Genomic DNA, 21,535 nt, shown 5'->3' with positions numbered 1-21,535 from the left:
CTATTGCAATAAAACGGCAATTTCATACTTTAACCCCTAATATTTTAGGAAGCTTCTATAAAAAGTTATTTCAAATAATCTCAGTACAGAGTATTAAAAACCGACCTCAAAAGTACGTGGAATTACATATAATTACCAAGTTTTATTGAAATCGGTTACCGGAAAGTGCTCAAACCCTGATTCATCCCCTAGTTCGTCACTATACGGGACTTGACACAGGAGATAATAAAAATCGGTTCTCACTACTCAAAGTATATTGAAAGAGAAAAACGCCTTGAATTGGAGAATAGCAAAATCAACCATTAAAATAATTGCTCTTTATAATAAAATTTAGGCGCTATTTATAAAAATGAATCTCCATGCGTGAACGAACAGCCCTTAGAGGTGGATGATTTTCTTTAAAATTACCAATTAGGAGGTACCACTATGGAGGTAGGTACCCTCTTTCCAACGAAAAAGAATCATGAAAATCGGTTCACAAATACCGGAGTTATCGCGTAACATACATACAAAAAAAGCATGCAGTCGAATTGAGAACCTCCTCCTTTTTTTTAAGTCGGTTAAAAAATAATAAAACGCCTTTGCAAAAGTTATCTTCTAAAATGACAGTTTAAAGATAAACGAACAAATTAGAAGATAACCTTAATAACCTTTAAAGCAAGCGAGCACAGTGACCTTCTAAGTTCAGGTCCTGACCCCTGATCAGCCAGTGGCAGTGTACAGTGTTGTTACAGACCATTGTCTCTGATTTTATTCGGTTCTTAAGAAGCTAGTGCCTCGACTGAGCCGCCCCCGGTTCACGTACAGTAACCTCCATATTTTCTGAAAGCACGCTCACTTCCTATTGTGTATTGCACAACCACGGGCGCGTGTCCACGCTTAGAAAAGTCGCCGGGTCTATGCAAGAATTCGTGTCGTTTCTACACAGGTGCTGTGTACGCTGCCTTGGCGCCGGACAAGAAATAAATCTTGTCTACCCCCGACACGACGCGTTCTGCCACTATTATAAAGGAAAAGGTTTTTCATTGTTAGTAAACGAATGTTTATGCTCGTGGACGGGTGTTGCTTAGTAGTTAACATAAACAAAAAAATATATCTTCCCACAGTCGGTAGTAAAACGACAGCTACCCGGAAGACTCATAATGCACTGACACATATTATGTAGCATTCATATCGTGTACATACTCATCATTTTCTCGTCTACAACAGACACGACGGGTTTTCGTGGCTAGACCCGACAAAGTTCTTGTCGTGTAAAGACTGTGACGGTGTGACCTCCTTATACTGTCATCTCGCCTTTTTGTATTGTATCATTTTCTTTTGCTTGTATTTAAATTTGAATTGTTCCATCTTCCTTCGCGTTCTCTTATTATAGCGAGGCTATTCCTACCCTTGGACCTACAGTCCTACAGTCCAGTTTACAGTCTACAGAACGACACCAGCACCAGCAGCGCCATTACAAGACCATTCTCATCTTTTCTGTAGCAGACACGTCGAATTTCTTAGCGTGTTGGTACACGCGCCCAAACTGTTGCCTCCGCTAAGCTTTTGACTCTAAAGTCGACTACCAAATCTCCTCTTTGGTGGCTAGTTACGGATAATGGTAGGAGAGGAACGATAAATGTAAATATAGGATTAGGAATGCTTTACATAATCAGATAAACGTAGATATTAAAATCACGTGTCTTTCACGCACTCACTGTATGAGCGTCTATTTCGGTCAATATTTATCTTTTTTACAAAGTAATCACACAGCCATTTCGATTTACGAGTACCATTATGTGAGAATTGCTTCGTATACTTAATGATTTCAAATATAAATAGATTAAAAGATAAGCTTTTAACTACACTTGGCAATATGAAACATTTTGCACGTGGTTTATGTGACTTGTAGGTAGTAAAACGTTTATCGTTTTGGTGCTACGCACAGACCAAATTTTCCGTGGCGCTACGTTTATTACTTTTACTTTTTTATTATTTTTGGGGAAAGTTGAGAACATATCAAACCTCTTTTCACATAACTTAGTAATCTAGCTTTCAAAAGAGTCATTGACCTTTGAAAGAGTACATTCTCTACTAATCGTTGCATTGATGATCTTGTCACGAAAAAAAAAGATTTTTTAATGACATTTATGCTCTACATATAACCGGAACGCAGTAATGCTGATATTACTGATTGGCGGCAGAAATATGCAAGTGCAAGTACTGCCACTCTAGACAAATTCCTTCACAAGGAGTTCTACTGTTATGAAAATGGATGTTAAGATTGATGTCACAAATTTGTAGAGCAGAATTGTGGATGGAAGCGGTAGGGAGAGGTAGACTTCGACTAAAGGCCAGGTTAAATGTATCAAGAACAAACGGGGATTTATAAAGAAACTGATGCGAGTTGGGGAGTTAAAATAGGCAGTGGTAGGACACGACCTCTCCTTGCCAACCGTGGTTCGAGCTATGGTCAGTAGCGAGACGACGTGGAGTGCGGTGGCCTCTTTCTCCACTGATGTAATGTTGCGGAAGGAGACGGCGGAACGGGAGCGAGAGAAAGATCCTTCCTCTCATCCTAAGCGCCGCAAACGCTTGGGGCGCAGGCGTCTGGCTTATGCCCGCCAACTGCCGCCCTGACAATGAACCCTGGGAGCCAAAAACGGGGGCTTTTGACACCCATTAGATAATTGTTCACGGCTTGGTTGGTGTGCCAAGTATTCCCGGCATGCCACTAACGATGAAGCGGGAATGGTCACCCCCAGGGGTGAGTCCGTGGTAGCGGACTACCGCAGACGGGGCCGTGGATAGTAAACCACGTGGTCATAGCCTTGTCCGACGCGGGGTGTCGGAATACCCGGAGGTATTTAGTGAATAAGAGTCTCACATTACCACCGCGCCACCCCGTGACGGGGTCTTATCCTTGACGGATTATCCCCCGGAAAAAATGGTTGTCCAGAACGTAGTGTGGATATTCATGGATATGAGATCCAGACAGACGCATTACATGATGAGTCAGATACCAGCTGCAAGTCTTGCTAGTTACTATTGGAGGGATTGGCCACTTAAACCAAATAAAAGTAATGTAAATATTGCGTCATAAAAGGAGGACCAGAGAAGAGTTAACAACAGAGGAGCTTTATGAGCTACACACATAAAATCCATAATCTAAGAATATACTGTCAATGTAATGTGACCCGTATCTCTAAGATGATCCTGAATTTTGCCGTCACTTGTTGAGATTGTATTACCAAAGTCTTCACTCTGTTGGCGATAGTGTATAATACACAGGTAACATCTGCTGCTCATTCACCTCCAGAAATTACAATAGCTTTGTACCGACTCCACTAAAAGTAGATGATCGTGATCCAGATTGCTTAACTTATGAAGCTGCAGGTCATTATTCGCGATAGCGTATTTATAAGAATTCGATTCATTAAGAGCATCACACGGGCGTCGCCGGTGCGTTGCGTTACGCAAGTCTGTGATTCATGATCAAACGCAACGTAGCGCCCACCAGCATCCCGCTTCTTCTTTTGGCCCCTTGTCCGATGCGCACGCGTTCTGTCGCCGCGTGCCATTTCAACGCGCCATATTGGTGGCCTAAAGGTCACAACGCCTGGCATCACGTGTGACATCGCTCTTTAGAGTACACTTAAATACCATATGGTTGAAACTCTTCTACACTCTCCTCGTGGTGGATAGGTACCTACAACAGGCCTAATGGAGGCTATTAAGTTACAAAGACATAAATGAACGCAATTATGACATCATTAAGACGGCACTGATAACAACATTGTGACTGTCGAATGGCAAGCGCGTGTCATACAATTTCGATGTTTCTAAATGATATCTACCAATTCGGCCATGACATTGCATGATGGTCGTCTATTGGTCGCGTAAAAGATTTACTTATCTAAGTTTTAAATCGAGATGTCAAATTTTTCAATCGATCACTGACGTGGAGAGACATTGATTTGTTCACATTGTGTATTATTTAGGAATTATCTTTCGTAGAAACAACTGGAAAGTAGATGACGTGAGGTTAGATACGATTAGAGACAACATGACACTTTCGTTCGGGAGATTCTGCTAATGATTCAGGGTTGGCGACGCGTTGTTGGTTTTTACTAACCAACAATGCGTCGCCAACCCTCGCAAGCCCGCTTAACAGCTAAATGGTACAGATAGAAAAGAATTACCGAAACATTTTTGAACTATCTATACACATTGTTGTTGATCAGGTGATTCTGGTATATATACAGGGCGTAATCGTTAAGTGTGCCCAGGCTTTGAACTGATATCGAAAGTGCGTTTCCTAATGAGTAAATCGACACGACGACGAGTAAAACCAGAAATATCCAAAATTTAAAAATTAAACGCTTTCATACATTTAATATGACATTCGTATAGAGGCTTTAAGTTGTTCATAAAAATGAATAAAATTGATCAATTTTTTTTTTAGTGCTGATCGACTCAGTTTTGTGTAAGAATCATTTCATTGCACGGGACGAAAAAATGCCGGGACGGCAGAAGTGGGTCAAATTATTTAATTTTAAGAAAGCCAGTTCATGCTTTTGTTACATTATTTCAGAGTAACGCCGGCTTAAGTTTATTTTATTTGGTATATATGAATGAATGAATTAATGAAATATTCTTTATTGCACTTTTAAAATTACAATAACAACACACAACAGTAATGTAAGTATCACAGAGTAACCAATGTACAACAGGCGGCCTCAATGCTAAGTAGCAATTTGTTCCAGGCCACCTTACCACAGAAATTTAAGAGTTGGAAAGGGGGCAACTAAAGAATATCTTGTAATTAAAGGGTTTGTAAAAATACAATATTCAACAATAAAGTAAATACTTGAATAAGTAATAATAAGGTTACTTACATAATTTTGCAGGGCAAGAAATACATAATAAATAGTAATAATAATAAATAAATTAACTAAGGAAGATTATAACACTAAGCAAAAGCAAAATTAAGCTACGTAGATGTCCTTAACACGTCATTTGAAAGAATCAAAAGAAGGGGATCGTCGATTTCATACAGGGAAAGAATTCTATAGCCGTTTAGCAGATATACAGTAAACTAGTTGGAGCAAAAATCGAAGGCATGAGAGGCATGTTTAGTAGGAGTGTATCAGAGAACCGAAAAGGACGGCAGAGAAAATTATGAAATAAATCATGGCGACCTGGGTGAATTTCACTTTCCGAGTTTCAATGGCACTTTCTGAGTGATTTTTGTAAAACCCGTTTTTCTTTTGGTTTTAAGGTCTTAAACGTGCAAATAAGCTCAAGCAATGTCAATGATTATAAAATCACAGAAATATTTAAGTAAAAACTACAAAAAACTTTATTTTAGGTCACACGAATGAGATTGCAGTAACACGAATGATTTTAACAAAACATAAATGAGAAAGACAGCACAGTAATGAGAAATTATTATTACAACACACATTTTATCGTCCACAAAAGAACATTTAACAACATTTAACATGTAACAAATATTTTAATATGACTTCTTCTATCAAAATCCTTCTCATCCGTGTAAGACCATCTATCTATCTAAATGTAATTAATAAATAAATCTAAATAAGCATTTTGTTAATGTCATATAAACTTTGTTGTACATCATCACCACCATCAACATCATCATCATGATCACCATTATCATCAGCATCATTACCATTCACATCATCATCATAATCATCATCATCATCACTACAATCATCATCGTCATCATCATCCCCACCATTATCACCATCTAATTGTTATATTTCAAGTAAATGTTAAGCTTAAAGTAACTATTTGACTTAAAAATAGACAAGAATGAGAGCGACAATAATGATATTTGGATACATTTTTAATTGTCAAGTGTGTAAAATATGCTGGACCGTTATAAAAGAGCATGGATTTTAAAGTTCCCTTTGTCCAATTGATGTGCAATAAGGTTTATAAAACTACTACTTAATACTTATTTAGATAGATTGCTTTACATGAATGAGAACGATTTAGTCACTAGCGCTGAAATTAGTATTTAAGTCGATTTTTTGCTAAAACGGAGATGCACAGGTTACTTCACTGTGTACACTCCAATCCGTCAGGAGCCCCTTCTCACGTGTACGAAGGGTGAAGGTGATGCGGTATGGACTTTTGTTATTAGGAGGCTTTTAGTTGAATTGACACTAATGATAAGAAAAATTGAAAAACATTTTGTATTCCCAAGAAAACATGTTTGTCCATAATAAATTGGAAAGTTACGGTATGTATTCGACGTGAAAGTTATTAAAGTTTATCCTCGATGGGAAATATTGCGATTTTCACGAGTGTTTAATTTTTTTTCTTCTTTTCTTAAAATTAGGGCGACGTGTAACTGATTCCCATGAATGAGAAAATGCCCACTTTTTAAATTTTTATTTATTACTCTGACGTAGTAAAGTAGTCTTTTTATGTGTAACACAGACTAAGTAAGCAAGCAATCATATTAAATAAATAAAGCTTAGCATTCATGTAATAACATAAAAGTTATTGAAAGGGACATATTTTTGGAGGTTATCTGAAAACGACTCACCTAATAAATTATATTATTTGGGTTCTCAGTATGTCCAAAACCCGGTTTGACAGTTACCATCTTCAACTATTTCTGCTGCAAAACAACACATGATGCTCATGGAGTGTATTCGAAAGGAACACAGCAATTTGCGACCTACTTAACACGTTAATTGCCACTCACGCGATATCGCGTGATGCGAGCTCTCTCCAAACGGCCGACCACGCGTTGTCGCGTGGACGTCGCTACCAAGTTTCTAAGCGGAATAATATAGCGGCCACAGCGAAACGGAGCGTAATATTTATATTGGCCATTCGGGACCAGACTTTCGTGTGGTGTGGATGGCCGCCAGCCACTGTCTATTGTATAATAATTAGTCCAACGAAACCAAAACTAGTAACTTCCTTATAAATGTTGATTTTTGATAATTAGTATTTTTTGTATTTGTACGTTATTTAAAAAAAAACAATGTAATTATAAAAGACTGATAATTATAGTCATAATTATTATATTAAATGTTTTTTATTTCTAAAATATATAACTTATTCCACCGAATTACATATCACGCGATATCGCGTTTCCGATCACGTGGACAATAATTGCATTATGTATGGTCAATCACGCCGTACCGCGTGATAGATATTTAAAGTACATAAATACTATGTACATAATAGTAAACGTACATAAATAATATATTAACTTAAATTGAGCACAGTAAAAACTGAAAAATGTTTGGCCACCACACATAATCAATTCTTAGCCTGGCAAAGAACGTGTTAAAAGAAAAGAAAGAAACATTTATTCGGCTGTTCACAAATAATATTACAATCATTAAAATACTATTATTTAAAAACAAAAGAAGATAATAAAGTATAAAAACTAAAGTACCTACACAATAATAGCTGAAAAGGCTAGCCAGTTCAGCTCTGTGCTGGGCGGAGCCTCATCACTGGTTTTAAGCTATAAGCTGAGAGAAGATTGAGAAGACTGAGAAGACTGAGAGACTTCCACCGTCCGTTCCGTCCACTTAGGCAAGATAATTAAATTTCAACGCTCACCATCACAAAAATGGTAGGTAAGGTGGCAGTACTTGCCTGGACGCACTTTTTCTCTAGGAGCTCTACTGCTACAACAATATATGCGCGTACATAGAAGGAAAACGTAATTTATGTATTTATTCATTTGATTCAAGCAACTATGGCCCATATAACAAGTGCCTTAAGGACTAACATATATTATTACTAATTTTTCTTGGTATTCGATATTTGTATTAATTATAATAACATCCTCCTATTTTTGAAATAGATTAAAAATAATAACAAGGACAGCTGCGCTTCTATAGGGAAATAACATTCCGCTAAGTATATTATAATAATTTGACATCGGAATAGGTAGAGAAATTCTAAACTTGTATGAAGAAATTATTGTATTATACTTGTATTTGTTTATATTTTTCATGCCTAACTAGGTACTTTACTGCGGTAGTGTATACAGAAGAAAACTTTTGTAATGAAAATTATAAATAATATACCTATTTTCTTTACATGAAAAAAAAAACCATAAAAACTAACGGCACGAATTGCGCTTGTCGGTGACGTGTGGCGCAATCTGGTGCAACCGGCTGCGGAATCGTCGGTATACGACACTTTTCGTCCAAAACTCCTGCGTCATGAAGTTCGACAGATGGACTCCTCCGAAGAACAGAGTCCGATGTGATTATACAACGAAAAGAGGATAAATACAAAATTCTCGTTATTCAAAATAAGGCCTAGCTATAGGTGTTTTCAGAATTTTATGTATTATTTCGTTTGGGAAATATAAAATCGATCAACGGTTGATCTAATATCCACAGCTAAAAACAGCGAACGAAATGTATTATGTCCTGAGAATAGTCTTGCACATAAGACTTTGTTCTGCGGATGAGTCGAGATGTTCGATCGGCACTCTCACCACAAACGAATTATAATTTACATTGTGACGGGACTCCAACTGCTCGACCCTTGGGTGTTTAGTCTGGTGTACTCCACTATCTCCTCAGACTTCGTGGAGTAATGCAGTCGTGACAGGTACCTACAGCAGCGTCATCGGTATGCCGTAAGGCCAGACGCAGCAGAAAGTTCAATCCTGTAATGAACCCTGCATGACAAAGACGGTTCATAACAATATGACCCAAACTTTATCCTGGACACCAGTGCCCAGCAGTGGGACGTACAATGGGTTGGTCATGATGGCGATAAAATTAAGATAAAAAATAATTAAATCCAACTTTATAAGTCGAGTATATTTCCATTTCTGCTAGATAAGGGTATCTTCAGAAAATTTGCAGGAGGTAGATAATTGATAAAATAATTGCCACGCCAGATTTACAAAGGGAAATAACATATACGCACTATGTATAGCCAGACCGTGGATAAAGGCCGTAACAGCCAAACTGTAGTTTAAAGACGGAGTTGCAACACAATTTAAAAACGTTTTTGTTTATATATTTTTTTATCGTTATACTTATCTAGTTAAAAACAACTTTTTTTCACAAATAACAAAACCTTGAGTAAGTATAATTGTTATACAGATAAGTTGACATCGAAATTAAGCGAAGACGGTAGATGATGTTTAAGGAGCCTGTCAATATGGGGTTGATATTTTCTAAACGATTCTTTTATGGGGAACTGTATACGTTTTTACAATAAGGTTCCGGGGAATATGTTAAGATTACCATTTCCCAAGTATGAAACTTACATTAAAAGTATTTAAATTGAAAAGTCAGATTACAAAATTGAAAAGTATGTGTTAGATAAAGATGTATGGAAAGACAAGAAGAGTCAAGATTCCACACAATTATGATTCAAAGAGTATTCCATAGCATATAAGTTCATTTGAAAAGAGCAATCTCTAGAGTTTCTTGCTCGTTCTTCTCAGGGAGGTCATCGTAGTGAACGAGCAGTAGCTTAAAAAATGACGTTTTCAAGTGTAAAAATTTATCTATGGAATAAATGATTATTGGACTTTGACTAATTAAGAAAAAAACCTTCTCAAACATATACAGAAGCTCCTTGACTACCTAGTATCACAATCTAAAAGTAGTATACTGATGGAAAGAATATGCAAAGTTTTTCACATTAGCAACAAAGGCGTATACGTCCTTTCCTCCCCGGAGTAGATGCGTATTATCATATACGTACTATTGTATTATCATGAATCAGCTTTGCTTCGTTTGGAAAATAAATGATCTGCGGTCACTGCGCGCCGGCATTCACTCCCTCGCCAAATGCAGACTGGAGCAGTCGCGAGCAAAGCACAGGTGCCCGTCATTTCGTGAATAAAAAAAAAAGAAAAATGAAGTGCCTAATTAATCTTGTGATTTGTTCATTGTGTATAAACTTGACCTTAAGTGTTAAGGTAAGTTTTTTTATAAATTATTAATTATGATATTCTTTAACTTAAGTCCGGGGATTACCGTTTTTTTTTCCATTTTCGAATATTTAATTTTGTGATATTACTTACACGGAAGTATTTTTATTTTTTAAACAAAAGTTGTGGTTTTAATTGAAAGTTAACTTAAATGCAGAATTTAAACATTGCCTTTGATATTTAGTTTTATTTGTAGGTACTAACAAGAAGTATACCAAATTTCAAAATAAAAAAAATACAAATTAACAAAATGTTATTCATACTTTAAATTAGTCATGACCATGTATTTCTTAGGGTCGTATTCCAGAACTCAACTCAATTCTCAAATCGGGACTTAAGCACACTTGAGTATGATTTCAAGCACTGGAAATACGACCCTAATGGCAAGGACTTGAGTATGATTTTCAGTGCTCACTGCAATACTCAAGTCCTGACTTGAGTATTGAGTACAGTTCTGGAATACGACCCTTAAAATAATTATATAAAAAGACTCATTCTGAAAGAGCCTCGTATAATAAAAAAGGCAATACACAATAAAAAAGAATTGTTTCAGCTTTCAGAATCTTTTCTTTTACAGTTGCAAAATTTTACGTCCTTCGAGACAGGCTAAGGCATTCAATTAGCGATATAGGTACTGCCAGATGTTAGATCTTAATTTTTGTTAAATAATTTATTTGTGATTTTTTTTCTGGGAAATCGTTATGTTATTACTATGACCGTTTAGAAACTCTTTATTTTAATTGTACAAATGACATTCTTTTTTCTTTTTTAAAAATTTCAATATTTAGGTATCACAATTTCAAACAGTATAGTCTTTATTTCCTTAAATAACGTATTTGTTTTTCATATTAGCTTCATACAACTTCTAAATTAGTTTAAATATTTAGATATTTAGATACACTATACCCACTACCAATTTAAATCAAATTAACGAAGAGCCTTAAACAGATATACCTAAGTCTATACATGATCATAATGTATTAATATAGAAATGTAAATCACGCTTACTATCTATGAAAAAAAAATTCCACTGCACAAAAACGCATATCAACCGACGCGTCCAAATAACACGCGCCGGCAGCGTGAACGTCACGTGTTATTATTGCTGTCCTTTTCTAACTCATTCTACATCGAACACCGTACAAATTGTATCTCTTTCTGGTGCCAGGGACTTTGTCAAATCCCTCAGTTCAACGGGAGTAGGGTCACGTAGACTGAGTTTTGTATAGAACGCCGCCGTCTTCTCATTGTAGCGGTGATAAATTGTTATGCTACTAAACACCATAAACTTTACGACTTTAGGTTTACAATTGCAATAAAAATGTGAATAATGCAATTTGGTACTAAGGCAAAAGAAATAAGCATTTGTATTTTTTTCTATAACGATAGTATTTTATTTGTGATTGTGATATTCTTTTGTTTAATACACGAAAGAATGTCACAGTTGCTGAGTCGAAAATTTACCTATTTCTGCCGCCGGTTTTGAAGGGTAAGGGTGCTGGTGAAATTACAGGCACATGGGACTTGTTAACTTATGTCTCAGGGTGACGGGCGCAGTGTATCATAAAAATAATACCAGTTATGGGAATAGTAATTTAGCATTTTTAAAACAAATTTTTATGACCTTAACGAATTTTTTGAAAATTTTTTAAGTTTTTTTAAATGGTGACTTGTACGTGGACGTGGTATTTTATTGTAATAATGAATAGTAGCTATATGAAAGTTAAAAGCATAAATGTGAACCATAGACGAACAACTTGTGAAAATTAGATATTTGGTTGTGAAAATTAGATATTTGGTTCTTGTTGATTGTATTAGACAACATAGGCTTTATAGTAATTAGCTTTGTAGTAACCATACTTGTAGATACTGTATCGCATTGATCCGGTCAGAAAAGGCTATGCAATAAACAGCGAAAAAAGAGAGAAAAAGCGGTGAAACACTCAACTTTGCTCAAATCCCAAAACCGTGTAATGACCGATTTGAATTTGTCTTTCAATTATTACTGCGCTAAATCTACAGCTAGCATTCTATACAATACCTATATTTTTGTACAGAAGGCACCACACCTTATCAAAGTAGAATTAGCTTAACGCCGGTCAGAAAAACATTATATCCGTGCAATAAGAGAGAAAGAGACGTTTCGCTTCCGCTGAGACCACCCTTGCAAAGCACACAACGACTTTTTGGCTCTTATTACGTGCACACCAGGCATCCATTTATACACTACCTATACTTTGTATACAATGCCTAGGTAATGTGTATAACAGTTCAGATATTAATTATATAAAATTTTTTGTTATTAATCAGTCCTAGTTTTATATAAATAATGTAAAGTTTTGTTATTAAATTATTTCTAATTTTGTTTTAATAATTTATATGTTTTAATAAAGTAAGGACATAGTGTCCTCAGAATGTTGCAGTGCGCCCTCGTGGTGTTACATGTCAAATACCATTAGCCATAACCATGTAACTTGCAAATAAAGAATATGAATTATTTTATACATTGCCTAATGAAGCACGGTGTGGTACATTACGACGAGGTATTCTACACAATGATTTTGCTTGACGATTGCTCGTACAATGGTGATATATGATTTATTAAAAAACAATCTGAAATACCAGATAAATCCATTGCAACCATAGTCCACGAATAGCTAAAGGCTGTCAACTACACTACATAATAAAGTGAGTGCACTTCTTCTTAAGGTGACTCTCCAACTAGTGAAGGTTGGCAGTCAGCTCAGAATATTTATCTTTATTTCTGGCGAAGCTGAACAGTTGCGCGGCACTCGTTATTCCTGTCCACTCTCGTATATTCCTCAGCCACGATTTTTTTCTACGACCAGCTTTCTTTTTACCAGCGACTTTTCCCGTTATTATCAGTTGCAGAAGCTCGTATTTGTCATGCCTAAGTATATGACCCAAATATGTAACTTTTCACTGTTTGATGGTCTGCAAAAGTTTACGCTTCTGTCCAACTAGTCAGAGAACTTCGTCATTGGTGACTTTCTAAGTCCATGATAAGTGCAACATTCTTCTTTAGGCCCACATTTCAAATGTTTCAATACGTTTCCTGAGATGCTCTTTTACTGTCTTTTATTGTGAGTACACTAGACGATTCAAATACACTTTTAATGCAGCAATCACTAGATATTTAAACACTGTCTGAATCGTACACTCACATATTGCCATTAAGACAACCTAGGTAAAAAGGTTACGTGACTTCATGATGGCCTTCAATTATTTATGCAAACAGAATCACGCCATTATTCTAGCTGACGCATTTTGCTTATTAAGTTATAACGTGATTGTAATAGTTTCCTTAAAAGAGTGGTTGGTAATAGTACTGTCAGTCATATTCTAAATAAACCAAATACAAGGAGGTACATTGTTAATTTTCACAATACCATTTTAAATTAATAATTGGTAGCAACCAGGTACAAATTATCATAATTCGTTGTCTATTGTGCCCAATGTTGCTTGAGTTGTAGATTTGTGTTCTTTGCCCAGTCAGAGAACGTTTGTTTCTCTGCTAACTGTGCGACGGTTGGAACCCTTGTGGCAGCATGTGCCTATTACTTTTATTTCTAAGCTACTTACATTTAACAACCTTTCGCTAACGGTGAATGAAAACATATCGTGATGAAACCTATACGTCGAGTTTGCTTTAGAAACTTTCTAGCCATTCTCAACCATATCGGTGTAGGCCTCCTTCAGTTTCTGCCACTTCTCTCGGTTCTGTACCACCTATATCCAATTCGACCCCGTCACTCTTTATGTCATCCTTCCAACGCATCTCCGGTGTCCCTCTGTGGCGTTCTTTCCCCAAGGTCGCCATTCGAGGACCGCCTTATACCAGGAGCCAAGCTTTCGAGCAACGTTTTGTGGTCTTTGCGTGTAATTCCCACCAGTTTCCTCTTTATTGCTCTCTTTCTCTCATTGCTTCCTGATCACTTAAGCGCCTTATACGACACCCGCGGAAAAATAGGTGTTGTTCTATTCAAAGCCGGAAACCGCAAGAACAGAAAGTCGATCATAACAATTTAAAAAAACCTCATAATTCGCAGATTTTTCCTTTGACAAATATAATTCACGTAATTAATTTGTTTGGTTTTGTTTTAGGACACATATAGAGCGGCTGTAGTCGTCGATCCTCCTAAAACCGTAGACCTTGGCAGATACGTCTCTTTCATTCAGGATGCTGCCAAATCTGTAAGTGTACTTAATAATTAGTAAATCTATATTCCCTGCATGAACACTTTAGGTATCTACTGTTATCATTACCAAAAGAGGCATCACACCTTATCAAAGCCGAATCAGCTTGAGCTGATCAGAAAAAGCTTTATGTTCGTGCAATAAGGTTGCTAACAGACCTCGACTACAAACATGCAGTCAATCTGTTAACAGCCTAAGAGTGAAAAAGACGATTCGCTTCCGCTGGGACCATCAACGCAAAGAGCACAACTGATTACAATTTTATTTTTATTCAAACTAGTATTAAGTGTTATGGTTGTTTTTATTTACAGAAAGCTGATATTCTAGTTCTACCTAGTCCAGAAAAACCTAACTACGGTGAGGAATATTATGATGAGGTGAGTTATTTTTGGAAAGCATCTAGATGCTGTATAATAATAGCAGAAGAGCAACTTACGAAAGAGTTTGTCCAGATAAATACTGCCACTGTACCTATTTGAAGGGTAAGGGTGCTAATGGCACATGCTAATGGCAGGCTGCAGGCACATTTCTCAATTTTATTTCTAAGCGTGACGGGCGCTGTGGCAGTGCCTTTTAAACCTTTGCGATTACAAGCCCTGAGATGCCTCTCAGAGTCTCTCGTAGTGCCCTGCAACTGTTGTGAATAGGCGTCGTATACCACCAGCTCTTACCACCACTGTTGTTCGTCTCGCCTTAACTAACAAGCTCCCATAGTTAATCTGTTTAATCCCAAATTTAAACTGCCTCTGTGGCCGAACGGTTACCTTGCCAGACTGCCATGCAAAGGTCCTAGCTTCGATTCCCAGACCGGGAGAAATATTGGTGACATGGCACCCGCGACACTGGGTTTCCCTAGTGCGGGGCTATGTTGAGTGTGTGCGTTATTATTATTAATATAGTTGCCTCTTGGGTAAGGCTAACAACGACTGCGCTCATGCCTTTATTATATAGAAATCTTGTTTAGTTGTACTACATATTTTGAGGAGCTGGTTGACAGGGTGACACGTTACTTACAAAATTTTTGCCCACAGGCAGTCAAAACTCTCTCTGAAGCAGCGAAAGAGAACAAGATATACGTAGTTGCCCATCTATACGAGGAGACCCGTTGTCATGGCGAGAGTGAAGTGGTCAGAAACAATTTGGTATTCGACAGGCGAGGGGCTGTCATTGTTGTGTAAGTAGGATTTACCGTTTCCTCAACTCTGCTTATTGTCCAAGATTCAATATCGATGTATGTTGCTTTTGGGTTTGGAATGGTCACGTCTACCATTTCAATAACAAAGAACGTAGGCTTATATTTTTCACCGACTTCAAGAAAAGGAGGAGTTACTCAATTCGACTGTATTTTTTGTACGTGCGTTGTGATTACACGGACTCCGGAACTTGTGAACCGATTTTGATAATTCTTTTTTTATTGGATAGAGCCTCAGTAGTGGTCTCATTTAAATTTGAAGAAAATATTCCGCCTCTAAGGGTAGCAAACTAGGGGATGGATCCGGTTTCGCGCACTTTCCGGTAACCGATTTCAATAAAACTTGGCAAATAGGTGTAATTCCTCTAACTTTTGAGGTCGGTTTTTTTAGTACTCTGTACTGAGATTACAAGCTTTTCAGTTACTTCGTGTTCACCTATTATATGGACAGGATTTTAGATTTTAATACACGTTTATAGACTCACAATATCTAGAAAAGATTAATTACATCAAATGACTAAGGTTCTTAATCCACAGTTACAGAAAACCTTTAAACAAAAGGGCTAACTGCACTACTTCCCCATCGGAAATAATTGAGTTCACAACTGACTTCGGAGTAACTTTCGGTCTGATGATGGAGGAGGACCTCGTTTTGAAAAAGCCGAGGTCGTTGAAGAACTATATCGTCGCTGGGGAGTGGCGGTCTGAAATACCATTCTTGAGCGGTAAGTGTTTAGCTATATATCTGTAACAGCCAAGTATAAGAACGTTTGCCTTGCAATAACAAAGAAGGAGTCAGTTTTCATCCCCGACAAGACCCTGCCCTGCTAAGTCGGCTTTAAATCATGTACTGTTTTGTACTTGTATAGTGGTCCACTTGCTGATTAATAAAGGTAACATTGTAAAGAACGGGGAAGTACAGGGAAGACTACTTTCAAAACTATACCACGATACTTGAGTTGGGCCATCGTATGTGCATACCGCGTATCGCCAAACGTAGATTAGAAAGCTCTCCAGATAGGTGGGTTGACGACCTGAAAAGAGCGTTTGTAACCGAAACTTCTGATGGAATTTAGGCTTATAACCAACAATGGATTATAACATGCTGAAAATGTAGGAACATTAAAGTTTTACAATGTTATTTCTTCCAGCTTCCCAGTTCTCATCATCTTGGGCATACGTCACAAATGCTAACCTGGTATTTTCTGGGGGTATCTACGCTGGCAAGGCTGGATTGAAGTCTGGATCGGGCAAAATGTCTGTTGTGGAACTCCACAAAAACTGTGATTCAGGTAAGAGAACAAGTCTCTTAGCCCTTGTGTTATTGGACGACATTGACACTTCGTAGTGCGACTCATTCTTTGAAAAGCAAATACGTATTTGGAAGCTCAATTGTGACATTAACTTTACTGCTTGCAGGAGAAACCATAGCACCAGTAGTTCCACCGACTAAATCATACCCCAGCGAAGATGCACTGCACCTGTACGCCGTCAAAGCAGTAAACGTGGAGGTCAGCCTTCGCGGTTATACTGAAACCGTGTGTCACGATGAATTATGCTGCGAATTCTATATCAAAAGCGACTTCATTGGTAACTATAATTATTATTGCCAATTGACATTTTATTATTTGAGATTAACATTAATATTATAATTTATCAGCTTTACTTTTTATGGGTGAAGGAAAACATTGTAAGAAAACCTGTATGTCAAAAGCTTGAGGCGTTGTGTTTGTCTGGAGTTTAGCGGAAACCCAGGGTTTCCCAATCAGGCTGTTACTACTGAAGTGCTTACAGTTCAGTAAGGACACTACTATTTTTAATCAAGATTTCTTGTCTCATTCAGGTTCAACCCCAAGTGAAGTAAGCTACGGTCTAGCAGCGTTCAACGGCGCCCGCCACTTTGGTGTCCACTATCACATCGGCGCTCAGAGCTGTGCAGTTTTCGCCTATAAACCTGGTGGCATTACTGGGTATGTAATAATGAATTTGACCACTCGTTACTGCCCATTAACACTACCTAGTATTAACAAAAAAGGGCAAATCACTAACAGGCTTTAAGAGCTAGGCTCTTATTGGTGTTACAACAGTGCCCCAACCTTGAGTTTCAAACGTCATTAACTTTTCCCTTATTTCTTCTAAATAATTAGGTCTAGGAATGGTATACTATTGGTACAACGAAAACAAGATAAATCTATGCATTATTAAGTTGCCTTGTTGCTGAACAGAGATGAGCAAGCGTCTGGGTTTAAATCGGGTTAAAACCAATGAATGCCCGAAACGAAACGAGGGCAAATACAATTTACAACTACTTAAATATTTTGTTGTGATTCGAAAATGTTTATTGCTTTCTGATCTAGACTATTCAATTTGCCTTAGTGTTAATAGAAAATTATATTGAAATAAATCGATACACAAAATCGTTAGGTCGTATCCACTTGCAACGGCCTTCATAAAAATCGGTTCGTTATGTGCATACTTAGGAGTGAGAATCCACAGGATTGCAAGGTTTTGTTACATCGAAATTTGTAATAAGTATGGAATTATATGAAATTTCGTACTCGCCTTTTCAGTCCACGTTTTGTGCTGTAATGGGTTAAAACCTGGCGCTTTGGGTAAAAACTCGGTTAAGATCCCATCTCTGTTGCTGTATAATCACAGGCCCTGGTGCAGTGATAAAGAATCCATTATCACTGCCACCAGCAATTGATATATTGTGTAATAATAATAATAACGCACACACTCAATATAGCCCCGCACTAGGAAACCCTATGTCGCGGGTGCCATGGACACACATAGACAACCACTAATTACATCCAAACTCACGAGAGAAATAAATTTAGGCGATATAATTATTTATCCTGGCCCCGAATCGAACCTGGGATCTCTGCGTGGCAGTCCGTAATAAAATACCATAGACTCGCTACCTCCTACCACTGTCCCTATCATAACATTGGGAACTGGAGAGACATCGTTTTTCGGCGTCGGGAAGGGAGCGTGCCTTACAGCTCCGCCACCAATGAGGAGATTTGGTAGTGGACTCAGAGTCGACGGCTTAGCGGTGGCGGTTGGGCAATGCGCGACGGGAAGGGAGCGTGCCTACAGCTCCGGTACCTATCTGGAAAATAGGGAGGTTACTGTACGTGTACTCGGGGCGGCTCACCCCAGGCTCTCGAAGAACCGGATGAAGTCAAGTGACAGATGGTCTGTGGCGACCCTGTACACTGGCTCATCTGGGATCAGTACCAGAACTTTTAAGGTTCCTGTGTGCGTACAGGATATAGTGTCCTTCTCGTATACCTTAAGGTACGGAGGGTCCCTACCGACCCTTTGATTATATCAAAAGTAATGTAGAAAGATATGGGACTGTCCCTATCATAACGCACAAACGCACACACTCGACATAGACCCGCACTAGGGAAACCCTGTGTCGCGGGTGCCATAGACACACAAATAGACAATTACAAATTACACCCAAACTCACGTGACAAATAAATGTAGGCCATACAAATATTTCTCCCGGCCCGGGAATCGAACCTGGGACCTCTGCATGGCAGTCCGGCATGGTAACCGTTCGGCCACGGAGGCAGTTGAACCTCAGTAGCCTCAGTAATCGAAATTTAGCGAAATTCAGTTAACAGAAATGGAATCAGAAAATGATATCTACCCTTCTAATCGGTTTTTTATATCTTATTTAGTTTTTATTGTTATGCAAAATCAGCGTTATCGACATTTTTCAAATTAAAGAAAGTTACAAAAAAGCAATTGTGTTAGCTATGCCCGTTTAGTTTTGCTATGCGTAAAGATATCAAATGAAACAAAAGAAAATCAAGATTTTTTAAAATATTCCTAATAATAATGAATTGGAAATACCGAATCCGATTAACCACTTCGTCAATTAGTCAAGTTCGAGAAAACAATTATCTATAATATCACCTTCAATCTTGATGAAACTGTCCGATAGTACGTTACTAATTTAAAACAATCGTTAATAACATTCACCTGCAAATTATCACGTTTTTGATAAACGTAATGTGTACATGGTTCACATAGCAATTGATTTTTATCAAGAGATTATTATATACGAGTATAATTTATGGGATTACGGCAACTTTAAAACGAAATATAGTTTGTTAATTCTGTATTAAATTTATTAATTAACTAATGTTTAATAATTAAGTATTATCAAAAGCTCTGAAGCTGTGATAGCCTTATGATTTAAACCTACCGCATCTCAAGCATAGGCCGCAGGTTCAAATCCGGCCTCGCATCTCTGAGTTTCCACGAGCTTTTCTATGAAAGAAATTATCGTGATCAAACCTGTATGTCGAAGAAGGTTCACTACACTCGTTAAACGCGTGTAGTTCTCAACATTTTTATCGTCAAAAATAGGAAACTACCATTTTAAAATATATTTTTTGGTCGGTTATCCATTTTGTTTAGGTACATTTTGGTCACAAAAAATACACGTTAATCAATGCAGTAAAAACATTATAATGTGCAATAAAATGAATATTGTTAAAATAATAATCGTTATTTAATAATGCATTTTTTTTTTCATTTGCAGATCGGAAAGCAACAGCACGAACCTACATTTCGAGAAAATCACCGTAACGGGCAACTTCAGCGGCCCTAACAAATCCCAATTCCCTATTATCTTGTCGTCTGCCAAAAACGATATTTTGAGCACTAAATTCAAATTTGAAACTTCACAAATGTCTCAAAAAATGACTATTGAAGCTTCTGATGGGGATATACTAAGTTTTGGCATATTCGGTAGAGATTTTTCAAAAGATTTTGAATCTGAAAATATCCGACAAGTTAACAGCGAAGGCTTGACTTGGGACGTTTATGAATACTTGTATAACGAGGATGTGCAAGAGTTCTTCGATTATGTTTGGATTAGATTGCGTATCATGTTAGTTATTGTTTCCATTTATATATTAGAAATGATGTAAGAGACGTTTTTATAAATTTTCCTCAGTTTTTTAAAGCTATTTTTCTATAATGCCTTTAACAGTTTAAACCTTATGGTTATATAAGGTTGAATTTTCTGTGGAGAATTTTGATATTACACATATAAATAGCTGTGCAGCGTACATTACATTACATGTCTTTCAATGTTATTTTTTAAATATTGTGATTTTTAGTCATGTAACGTACCAGTGGGGTAAAGAATCCATTCGAGATTTACGTAATATTATTTAATGTAATATCAGACATTGAAACCTATGCCGTCACTGAACAAAAAAGCTACCTTTCAGGAAATGAACCTTAATGCTTTTGAAAATAAGTGTCAATTTGGAAAAGCAAGATTTTAATTTAGTGACAGTATTATTTTCAGCGCGCGATTTATTTTAACTCTGTCAAATTACAAGAAAGTGATCTTGTTACTAAAAGATAAACAAAAATGTTGTGTTCTTGTGTGTTTCTATGTAATTGCAACTATATTTCGTCCATTTATTTAACTTTTGACAGCTCGAATTCTAATCAATTAGTGACGTCCTAATGCGTGTCAGATTCGTTTTTATAAGAGTCGATTTTATTTATGTACAAGTGTTAATCGTGAATGTGAGCGTGTTTAAAAAAGAAGATATTGTCTTATTGGGATCGTGACGTTGCGTTTGACAATTTGTGTACTCAAGAATTAATAATTAATGTTGATGACGATTCAAAAAATGATTCCCGTTCATATAGAGAAGAATCCGTCGATTCATTATAATAAACAATAAGAATTCATTTTATTTATTTATAATTTATTTAATTTCATTATAATTTTTTGGTTATACACCAAAATTTATCAGCTTGAATAATCTTCGTTATATTGACTCGAATAATATCGGAGATAAAGAGCACGTCGCTTCACTAAAATTACAAAAATAAAGAGTCCAATACTCCTGTATTGCATTGTCTATGGTTGTATGTCAATAATTGCGGAACTTCGGAGGCATATGTCAAAAGTTATATGGTTGGACGGAGTATAAGTCAAAAATACCAATTTGTAGTTGTAGATAAGTTTAAGTAATGTATGTTTTGCTGAACGCATTGATATCAAGTTAATATACCAAAAAAGGGCATGCAATTTAAACCTATTATCATGGACCAATGACTAAAGAAGACTGTTGTTCTCCATACTACAGATTGTTACTCTGAAAAAAGTCAATATTCCGTCTTATAAT

General features: G+C 37.0%; 1 protein-coding gene across 1 annotated transcript; it reads left to right on the top strand.

Annotated features, from left to right (window-relative positions):
• The first annotated feature begins 9,798 nt into the window (after positions 1 to 9,798).
• LOC113227256 (vanin-like protein 1) lies at positions 9,799 to 20,984 on the top strand. Its single transcript, XM_026460154.1, has 9 exons — positions 9,799 to 9,937; positions 14,075 to 14,164; positions 14,479 to 14,544; positions 15,199 to 15,341; positions 15,897 to 16,084; positions 16,511 to 16,651; positions 16,779 to 16,949; positions 17,203 to 17,329; positions 19,924 to 20,984. Exons 1-9 carry the CDS (start codon positions 9,875 to 9,877, stop codon positions 20,312 to 20,314), a joined length of 1,380 nt encoding a protein of 459 aa, XP_026315939.1. The 5' UTR covers positions 9,799 to 9,874; the 3' UTR covers positions 20,315 to 20,984.
• The last annotated feature ends 551 nt before the right edge of the window (positions 20,985 to 21,535 follow it).

Source organism: Hyposmocoma kahamanoa, unplaced genomic scaffold (genome assembly GCF_003589595.1).
Source record: "Hyposmocoma kahamanoa isolate Upper Pololo Valley unplaced genomic scaffold, ASM358959v1 204, whole genome shotgun sequence".
Lineage (NCBI taxonomy): Eukaryota > Metazoa > Arthropoda > Insecta > Lepidoptera > Cosmopterigidae > Hyposmocoma > Hyposmocoma kahamanoa.
This window is presented reverse-complemented; position numbering and strand designations above follow the sequence as displayed.